Source organism: Apis mellifera, linkage group LG16 (genome assembly GCF_003254395.2).
Source record: "Apis mellifera strain DH4 linkage group LG16, Amel_HAv3.1, whole genome shotgun sequence".
Taxonomy (NCBI): domain Eukaryota; kingdom Metazoa; phylum Arthropoda; class Insecta; order Hymenoptera; family Apidae; genus Apis; species Apis mellifera.
In genome coordinates, this window is record NC_037653.1 from 2,805,468 (window position 1) to 2,816,224 (window position 10,757).

The 10,757-nt window shown below is 24.8% G+C and overlaps 3 protein-coding genes across 5 annotated transcripts in view; 2 read left to right on the forward strand and 1 right to left on the reverse strand.

The window, feature by feature from the left end:
- Nucleotides 1-1,122, forward strand: part of LOC725117 (protein sprouty homolog 2) — a 32,490-nt gene extending 31,368 nt beyond the window's left edge. The window contains exon 4 of one of the 2 annotated variants that reach the window (XR_001705910.2): nucleotides 1,028-1,122. The gene's annotated coding sequence lies outside the window, so the exon portion shown is untranslated. Of the gene's footprint in view, nucleotides 1-127; nucleotides 711-1,027 lie in introns of those variants that run through there. The other variant, XR_001705909.2, reaches the window with a different exon arrangement.
- A 1,400-nt stretch (nucleotides 1,123-2,522) lies between these two features.
- Nucleotides 2,523-8,769, forward strand: LOC100577046. The gene is made up of 9 exons (XM_026445905.1): nucleotides 2,523-2,561; nucleotides 2,705-2,755; nucleotides 3,119-3,157; nucleotides 4,174-4,297; nucleotides 5,650-5,655; nucleotides 7,360-7,476; nucleotides 7,615-7,794; nucleotides 7,900-8,117; nucleotides 8,193-8,769. The coding sequence occupies exons 1-9, from the start codon at nucleotides 2,523-2,525 to the stop codon at nucleotides 8,478-8,480; spliced, it is 1,062 nt and encodes a 353-aa protein (XP_026301690.1). The 3' UTR covers nucleotides 8,481-8,769.
- A 1-nt stretch (nucleotide 8,770) lies between these two features.
- Nucleotides 8,771-10,705, reverse strand: LOC412696 (TIP41-like protein). 2 transcript variants are annotated; one of them, XM_006559399.2, is made up of 6 exons: nucleotides 10,522-10,705; nucleotides 9,947-10,128; nucleotides 9,697-9,876; nucleotides 9,363-9,588; nucleotides 9,132-9,290; nucleotides 8,771-9,006 (listed from the first exon to the last, which is right to left on the reverse strand). In XM_006559399.2, the coding sequence occupies exons 2-6, from the start codon at nucleotides 10,123-10,125 to the stop codon at nucleotides 8,812-8,814; spliced, it is 939 nt and encodes a 312-aa protein (XP_006559462.1). In that variant the 5' UTR covers nucleotides 10,126-10,128; nucleotides 10,522-10,705; the 3' UTR covers nucleotides 8,771-8,811. The 2 variants fall into 2 exon arrangements, with proteins under 2 accessions (XP_006559462.1, XP_006559463.1); XM_006559400.2 differs by having other exon boundaries at nucleotides 9,363-9,585; nucleotides 10,522-10,704.
- Nucleotides 10,706-10,757: the final 52 nt, after the last annotated feature.

Genomic DNA, 10,757 nt, shown 5'->3' on the forward strand with positions numbered 1-10,757 from the left:
ATACATATATATATATAAGATATTAGAACGAGCAATGCGCATAATTAAAAACAAAAAAAAAAAAAAAAAAAAAAAAAAACAAAAAAAAAAAAAAACAGGAATAGACATAAATCGGCGTATTTTTTAGATATTTTGATCAATCTCTTCTACGATACGAACGAGCTTTCGTTGCATTATTAGGATCATTATCGTGTGATTTTCCTTTACGAAGCTTGATCTTCAGTGAAATTGTAATTGCAGAGCATCGACATAATTTTATGATATAAATATTATCTTACGTACATGGACGTACGATATTAAAAACGAAAAAAAAAAAGAAAAAAATAACGTGGTATAAAAAAAAATACCAGAAGGAAAGATATCAATTCGGTGTATTAATCCCCCCCCCCCCCAAATCTCATGGACGATCGATACAAATTCGCCTCAAACTGAACGATCTTTCTACGATTTTGATAATAATATAACGCGATGGATATATAAAATAAAACGGCAAAACGAAGGGAAAAGAAACAGAAAAGAAAATGAAAACGAAAAAAAAAAAAAAAAGAAAGAAAGAAACAGGAGAATAGAAAAGAACGAAAAATTCCATTACTTCCGGTTGATGCGAATTCGTTACGTCCATAGGAATGCGTTGACGCACATGTTGTTATCTAATTGTTAGTAGATTCAAGTTTATACCGGCAATTGTTAATAAAGTTAGTAAGCAAATATTTTCTTATTTTCCTTTTTTTTTTTTTTCTTACACGAATTTCGCTCTCTTTTTCTTAATCTGTATATTTGTAATGTAATAATTTTTATAAAACAAAAAAAAGAAAAAACTTCGTGAAATTCAAGATTTTCTAAATATTTATTTGTTGGCAATTAATTATTGTATATATTTAATTACGATATATTAAATCATCGTATAGAGAATCAGAAATGGATTATGAATGGGAACATATATAATTGAAAATTCCATTTCGTTTGTTGTGGTAATAAGAAAAATAAGAAAATACGTTCTATGTTCATCTGTTTTATTTGCTCTTAGCATGACGATTCATGACGGATTCAAGTTAATCAAGAAGAAGATGATGATGCCAATGAGAGAAGGCTACAGAAAGAGAAGAGAGAACGAGCCGAAAATAAGAAGAAAGTGGCAGGCTGGTTGGTCCAGTGTTGTCACGTGACCGGAAGTGGCCTCTTCCCCACCCTTCAACTCCACCTTCGATGCGGAGACCTGTACGCGTTCCCCCCTTTTTCCTTCCTCTGGCTTCATCCGGTTAGCGATGGGTATTAAATTCCGTCCGCTGTAAGTTTTTGAATGAAAAAAAATCTCCGATAAAAATCTCCTTCTAATAGTCAGTAATGAATAATAATTTTTTAATATATTTATAAATTCATAGGTTTCTTTTAAATAATTCATAGAAAAGAACAATTGTCAGAATATAATAATATATAGAATATTTTTTAGATTAAATGAATTATTACAAAAAGATATCACGATATAATTATTTATTTTAGTTTAATTTTAATAGAAACAGAAGTAAAAATTGGGTGGAATATTAAAATTATTGTTTTTGAAGTATTAAAATTTTAACAATATGAAAAAGAATTTATTTTTTTCTTTTTAAAATCGGTTAGTAAAATTTATACATTGAATTGAAATTAATGATTAATACTTATAAGGCATAAATTGATTTTGCTCAACGTTTAAAACGATGAAAGGTTTGTTAATGATTCAAAGGGATTCAGAACGTGTTGAATCCATCACTATCTCCAGTTATTTATCCCTTCTTCTCCGCACGAACGAACACATTAACGAGGAAAGATTGGTCTGGCTTCCTTTTGCTTTACCTTTACGAATCATTCGATCACGTTCAAAGAAGTCAAAATTGGAAATATTTTTTAATCCTTTCACTTCGTTTTTATAAAATTAGTTTATCCTTCTTAATTGAAATATCTATATCTAATTGAAATACCTATACAGGGCTTCCTAACCTTACTTATTCTGCTACAATCCTTGAATTTTTATATCTCAAATTCTTTTCTTTAAATAACAAACAATCTTTTTATATGTTATATATAATTCAGAAAAATATTGACAAGAAATTAAATGATATTTTAATACTGAACACAAAAAATGATTTAAAAAATGTAATATTGTTAAAATTTAAAAAGACATAGAACAAAAAATATTTCATTATATGTTAAAAAATAGAAACATAAAATATAATATTTTAATTAAAAAGAATATAATTTTATCGTTTGATTATTATAACAAGGATTATTGTATATGTGATATAATTTTATAATACACGAATCAATTTAAAAATATTTACATTAAATATATTACATTTATCACTTTGCTTTACATAAACACCATCGAAAATGTAATATCGCTTTAGAAAGCTTTTCTAAAAAATTTTCAATTCCATTCGACTCGATTCCATTCCGATGCCTGTGGTTCAATTTGATTTTGTCACACGATGACAATACCACTAAAACGAAACAAGCGAAAGATAAACTTGTCACGTGATACAAAGATGGATGAACCTAAATACAAGAAAGCACAAACTTATCACGTGACTCCGTAAACTTCGACGAGAAAGTGTCTCCATTCGTGTCATTCGTTTGTTCGAATAAACAATAGTCAAATTTATGCTAAATCCGTTTCTCTCATGATAGTTTTTTTCGCGGAAATATACCATAAATCGTGAAATACTAGAGTAGCAAGTCGAACGCGCCGCTCAACGGGAGTCAAATAGAAGCAGCCATTGTACGAATGCGTTCGAAGCGCATCGTCGCGGAAACGTAAAAATCTTAACCAATAATGCGGTCGAGGAAAGAATTGAGACTGATAGAGAGGTGTTCGTGGAATGCTTGCGATATTCCAAGAATTGCATGATATTTCTAGTGTCGTTTCTATCAACATCATATTGATCATTATTCGTGTATGTGGTAAGTAGGTGGAAAGGAGAATGGAATGAGTGTATGCATGATATTCACGGATAAATCATCAATAAACTTTTCAAGAAAATCGATGGAGAGAGAATTTCAAGAAGTTTTAAATATGACGTTTCGATTATAATATTTGAAGTAACCGGATATTTTTACGACCAATTAGATTTATTGAAGATAGAAGATTAAAACGGAAGGGAATTCGAAACGAATTTTTAAGGTAAACTTGCACGAATTTATATAATTTATACGATTTCTTATAAAAATTAAATGATTAGAATTAGAGATTAAAAATGAAATTAAAAAATTAAATGAAGAAATTAAAATTTTTCATAAGAAAAATGTCAGGATAGAAAAATCAAAATTATGAAAAAAATGAGAAAAAAATTTACGAGGCACACAAATCTCATTTAACATAGCAGATTATTTTACACAGAGATATAGAAATTTATTAGCATACGCGATTCATCGAAAAAATAAAATGAATTTAAAATGACAAATGCATAAAAACTTCTTATTACAGATTCTTATTTAAAAAAAGAATATTTCGATATAAAATTAATCTTGATTCCTTCGTACGATGGGATCGATCAAATTTCATTGATACATTCGAATGTTCGATCTACGACCTCGAAAAAAATATTGAATAGATTGACAACTTACATCCCTAACCTAAAAAATTGTTCTGTAATAATTTATGCGAATGTCTAATTACTAATGGTAGATGAAATTTTGATTGAATTCGCATATAAAAAAGAGACGAAACGGGTTTTTATTTGATCTGATGCGATAAATGCGATAGCATGCAGTTAGCGGGGTTAGCGTGATGTTTTCGCGACAGGGTGTGCGAGTGTTCTATATTAAACTCGGCGAACGCTGGTAGGCCGATTGCGAAACGGACGGCTGATATTTTCGTTACATCGCACGAGTAACTGCTTCCGGCCGAGTATTCCCCCTCTCTCTCTTTCTCTCGCTCCCTTCCTCTCTGGTCCCTCTGTATACGATGGGCGTCCTTCCACTCGCATCCTGCTTTTCCACTCGCTCACCCGCTGGCAGACTCTATTTTTCTCGCTTTGCCCGCTAGTTCTCTTATTCGCCAACTCGCTCTTCTCTCGCTTCACACCGCTCTCATCTGATCGTTCTCTTTCTCTCTTTTTTTCTTCTTCCTTTTCTCCTTTTCTTTCTCCTCTCTTTCTATTCTCTCTCTTACTATTTCTTCGTTCTTGGGCTTGTAAGAGATCGGGTAGATGCCCGTGCTTCAGCCGGCCGGAAACACCTACGCATCATGGTAGCGTGCGAGGTGATGCTCAGCGATGGGAACGACCACCTCACGAGACTTCTTTCAACAGAGTTGAAAAATGTAATTATAATTCTAATTATAATTTCTTGCCGATAAATGTATTATAATATTAATTAATATTCAATTTTCTATGAAATCGTTATTAAAGTTATTAAAGTTTGATTTTACAATAATTTTAGGTTAAACTTTGAAGTATCTTTGAACTTTTTTCTATATGTCTTTTTATATTTTCTGATAATATTCATTGAATACTGAATGAAATATACCGGTTTTCACTGTTAGAATCTGAATTGATTTGAAAACATATTATGCATATTTGAAATTTAATTATTCTTAGCGTAAGTTAGGTTAGGTTAGATTAATATCGTATTGGCATCCTTTATTGGATAAGAAACTTTATGATGAATTTGAAAATTGATTACGTAAATATTTATTATTATATTATTCCTCTTGTCAAAATGATAACGATCTAATGATCTAATTATTAATAAAATTGTTTTGAATGTTTATAAAATTTTAAGTTTAAGAATAGATGAATTAAAAAATTATTTAATTATCGGTGTATTTCGTTTGTATTCATTAAGTATATGTTATAAAATAAAAAAAAAATTAAAAGAAGTCCTTTATAATTAAAAATTATTTATTTATCAAGTAATTAAGTCATGCATTGTTTTCTGTTAAATGAAAACTTTATTTTATAAATAAAAAACTTGTTATTCATTTTTATAAGACAAATTATTTTAAATATCACAAATTTATTCATTTGTATTTTAATTTTGTCTGATTTTTTTCTGAGATTCTGAAAAAAAAATTCATTGAAAATTCAGTAAAACTATATTGTTTCAATCTAATACATACCACATTGTTAATTGGTTGCAATCTTATATGCAATAATTCAATATTACTATTCGTGAATTAATGGTATTGAATTTGTAATAAATGCTATAATGAATTCTGCAAACGGATATTGCTTCATCACTAATGAGAATTAGACAAACAGTATAGATAAAAGAAGACTACGAGAATTTATTTCTATTCTTAGTAATTTTTTAAATAATTGATATATAAAAATAAAAAAATAAACATTATTTTATATTATCTTATATAATTTAATAATATAATAATACAAATAACAGATAAAATTTGTACATGAATAATATTTTAAATTTATAATGGAATAGAAAAATGAAAGTAATTATAAAAATAAAAAATTTAATGTTATATAAATAGAAATTACTTTAAAAATAGATATATGTATTTATTTAACTTAAATCACTCATAATTCATTCGAAGCTAATTAAGAATTATTATTTCGAAAGAATCTCAACACCGTCACTAGTTCTGTCTAAATTATTTTTATTTTTTTCTTGTGTCATGCAATTGAATAATTTTTGTACAAATTTCTTTTACAGGCACAGGTATACGATGCAAACCAATCAAGCATTGATTCTTTTTTTTTTCTATCTTCTTATTTCAATTAGAAAAGATTGTCTTTGCCAGTCTCAGAAACTATAATGTTTAGAAACTACAATGTTTTTCAATATTAATGAATTAAATAAATTCAAAGAAATTTTTATTATTTTATATTTTCCATCTATGATGAAAATTTTAAAATATCTTAAATTTTTTGCAAGGATAGAGTTAATTGGCGTTATCTTCATACATTATTATACTTTATATATAAAGCAATATCTTTATTTTTAATGTTTATTATATGAAAATTAAAACAAGAATATATTTAATAATGTATGTAATTATTTATACATATATATCTATATATTTGCATAAAAATAAAATTGATAATTTTTAAAAATTATAATCTATTCCAATATTACAATATATTTTTCTCTGTTAATTTACATATATAAATTATTCTAAGAATAAAAATAGTAAATTTTTAATTTATTTCAAGGAAATTACTGTTAAATAATTTTTTTTGTTTCTCTATAAAAATATTCAATTTTTATTTCATATTTTAATTATTTTCAAATTAAAAATGAAAATAATTAATTTTTTCTCTTACTTAATTTAATTCACAAAAATTAAATATTACTATATGAAATCGGTCTTTATTGCTTAACGAAGTAACCTTGCCTTCGTGAAGAATGGAACGCGGGGGATTCGAGGAATGTGAGGTGCGTATAACAGGCGTGACCTTCCCAAGGTCAGACGATGTGTAAAGGAACAATGCACATGGGACTTGATCCGTGGTAGTCTGCGATACAATACTAGCAATAGCAATTACGGTTGCAATCGAAGGAAATAATAAATATGTGTTTGTTTCTTCGATTATTCAGCTATTCATAAATATCATTTGTTACTATCATTTGAAAAATTTCCATTAATATAAGTTTAAAATAAAAGTTTAAAAATAAAAAAATTAAATTCTTTTTTATAGAATAATTTAATAATATTAATTACTTATTTTATAGCAACAAGATATTAATATTCTAATTTTATATTTTTCACAATAAATTATAATATAATTTAAGAATATTAATTATTATTTTAGCAATAAGATATTAATATTCTTATAATTTTATTTATTTTTCAACTTATAATTTATTTTTCAATTTATATTATTTATATTATTTATTTATTTATAGATTCATTATGATACGTATTTAATTATAAATTGCATAATTAATTTTTTATCTTTTCTTTATATTATTTAATAACAATTCGAAGAATTAATTTTTTTATTTTAATTTATATTACATTTCATTTTTTTTTTAAATACTTAAATGTTTCATATATCTTAAAATTGAAGTATATATCTTAAATTTTTCACATTTTTAAATTGTACTAACAACGCCCGCTAGTGTCGAATATTGAAATTCACTAAAGATTCAATCTTAATAAGTGGAATGTTTTCTTATTGGTAACAGATAAAATTCTCCCGCCAAATCCGTAACAACATAAACTTTTATGCGAACAAAAACATCTATTAATATTAAATTTTGTAAATAATAATTTGATATAGTGAAGTAAAAGTATTATTAATTTACATACTATGCAGCGAATATTTTAAAAATTTTACATTTATAACAAGCTAATATCAAAAATATTTATATTAAGAAATATTTTATAAATGTCAGAAGAAGATTTATTTAATTGGACAGATTTACCAAAAGAAATTGAAGATGATTTTATTTCAATCAAAGGAGACTATGATTATCCATTATATTTATCTGAAAAAGAAGAATGGATCAATTATAAAAATATTGAAAACAAAGAAGGTATGTAAAAACATTAAAAATTATAATAAATAATATAATATTTAAATATATTTAAATAATATCTAAATAATACAATATATATTAAAATTTAAATATATAATTACATATATGTTATATAAGTACAAAAAATTATTTTAGATAAAATAAAAGTTTATGGACCCTTTTTAATATGTGAATTGAATAGATTCGTACCTTATTTAGAAGGTAAAAATATAAAATTTCATCCTCTTAATATGCCTTATATTAGAATAGGAAAAATTAATATAATGGGATTTGTAGTATGTGATTCTGAAGATGCTAAATATTATCGGTATCAAGGTAATGTAAAATAATCTAAATATCAAAATTTTTTAATATTATTTAATATATAATATATATAATTTTAAAAACTTTGTATAAATATTTGTAAGAAATATTTTTTAGTTGATGATGGAACAGGAACCATCACTATTTTTTATGATAAAAAGTTTTTTGCAAAAAGTGTTGCGCTAAGAAGAAAAATTGATAAAAAGTATTATAATTTATCAAATAATGTAAAAAAAAACATGAAAATATTAAAAAATCAAAAATGCCCAAAAAAATTTCCAAATCCAAGACCAAAATTTTTTTATCCTCCTAATACAAGTATACATGATATGGCTGTAAGTATGAAAAATTTGTTTTGAAGCACAATATATGAAAAAAAGAAGATATTAATATATACTTTTATTATATAGATTTTTGAATATAACTGGTCATTGGAAACAAATAATGGGACATTGGGTGAAGAGATACAACGTTGTAATTATATATATGCATTAGGTTATTGTACACTTGACTTTTTGCATAAAAATAAAGCAAAGACAGAAATTACATTTACAGATATATCCCATGCAAAAATAAATTTCATTGCAACTAGAATTATGTGTTTAACTGAACAACAATATAATAAAAAGTTGCTTTCATGGATTCACAATGATGTCAGAAAAAGATATGATGAACAACTAAATGAATCCAAATCGTAGAAAAATACAAATTTAGAAAATTTAATGTTACAATATTATACATTTTTTAAAAGGTAGAATAAGGAAGAATTAATATGATATTCAATATGTCATCAAAAAGCGTTTATTTAAAATTGATGAATGTTTCATTCATATGTTTAATATTAAAAAAATTTTATCTATTAATTGAATAAGAAATTTATGTTTTTTTAATGTTTTATATTATTCAGTGATTATATAGCAACTTTTGCATTATTGTATTGTATTTAAAGTATAAGGATTTTCTTCTTTTAATAAATGCTCAATTGTAAATTATTTCAAATTGTAATATATTTACATATAAGTGCAAATTTTAAGTAACAGAATTATTTATATCATTTATGTTAGTTGTAGTTGCAGTATTATCAGTTACTGTGTCATTAATCAATTTATTATTTGTGACTAGTTCTGGTTTATGTGAAACAATTATTAATTTATGATAATGATATCCAATTAAAGGCAAATATGGAGCTATTTCACTTGGTTCTATAAAAAGTGATGGTGGAGCCTAAAAAAAAAAAAAATAAAATTATATTAATTATTTTAATATTTTAACTCGAAAAAATGAATATTATGATCAGTATTTATTAAAATTTAATTTAAATTATTGTATAACAATATTAAATTGCTTACACGTATTTCTTCAATCTTTGCTTCTCTTGATGTATACTCTCGCAACAAATAATCTTGACCAAATTCATGATAAAGTCGTGTATCATTTATCCTTAACATTACACCATCAATTCTCAGAAAATATCTCAATAAAATGAAAAAACTATTTGGCATAACTCGCTATTGACATCAGTAAATGAAATTAGAATGAATTCAATTATTTATTTTTCTTTTATACTATCATAAACTTACAATTTTTACAGAACAAACTGCAATACCGTTATCATGAAGTTCATCTTCAAATAATGTTAAATCATGATAGAATAAGATCTTATCCCTTCTTTTTAATTTATCTACATCAATTCGTTCATTAGTTTCTTGAATTTCAAAATTAGATATTGTACCAGTATAAGTGGTTGTAAATGTCCAATCAAATGGTTTCACTTTTTCTTCTAGATATTCACTAACATCAGATCTACTTATAAAATAATATATATTTATAATATATTAAATATATTTAATATATATTTATAATAGCATATATAAATTTGTGTAAATTAAATGTAATATATACATATATTTTTACCTGGATTCTTTCCAAGCTTCTGCACATGCTAATTGAACATTAATTTTTCCATTTGATACAGTTTTTAGTGCATCTAATGCATTGAATTGTATGAATGCACCATCCTGATGTTTTAAAGTCAATATATTGTTTGGAAATACCATATCTGGCATGTGTGGTAGTTCTAAAGTATGGCTAAAACTATAAAAGTATTTATTATGTAATATGAATTTATTATAATTTTATAAATAACCAAATTTATTTAATATACATGCAAAATTGACACGCATCAGCATCTTTATCACCACAACCACTTTCATTTTTGGAACATTTAGAATGGAGTATATGCGATTGTGTATATTTAATATGCCATGGTGGAAATACATGTTCCTCTTGATTTACAGGAAGTCTTAAGATATCAATTCCACCATGAACTTTTACTGCTGTCATGATCTAAAATTATATATACATGTATTAGTAATAAATATACATTAACATTGAGATAAATATAAACATTTGTTTTCAAAGGTATTCATCAAAAATATGATTATAAATATCAATATAATATTAAAAAAATGTAATTAAATAATAAAAAATTTACTATAGTCAATTAAATAATAATTAATAAAAATAAAATAGCATATTGCTTCATTAATGTAATAAATGACACATTTTTTCGTTACGTTTTAACTATAAATTTTAACATTTTTGTTATATTGTTATTCAATATTAAAAATTATGCACTTTCATATTTTTTTAGTTAATAGTTGATTTGTTTTAAATTTATTTTACTGTTATTGATAACATTTTATAACCTGTCACGTACAATTTATAAGATATACTCACAAAAATTAATTATTCAACTCTTAATATTTATTTTCAAATAACATTGTAAATATTATTTCAATTATCTAGTATTCACTGTTATTCTTATATAAATTTTTATTCTTTTTTGTTATTGTAAATTTTATTTGAGTGTAATCGTAGTCTGATCATAATACTTCATTACCGACTGTGCATAGGGTGCAATTGCTTTCTTATAAAAATCTATATCCTTTATACTTACTTCCTAATTATACATA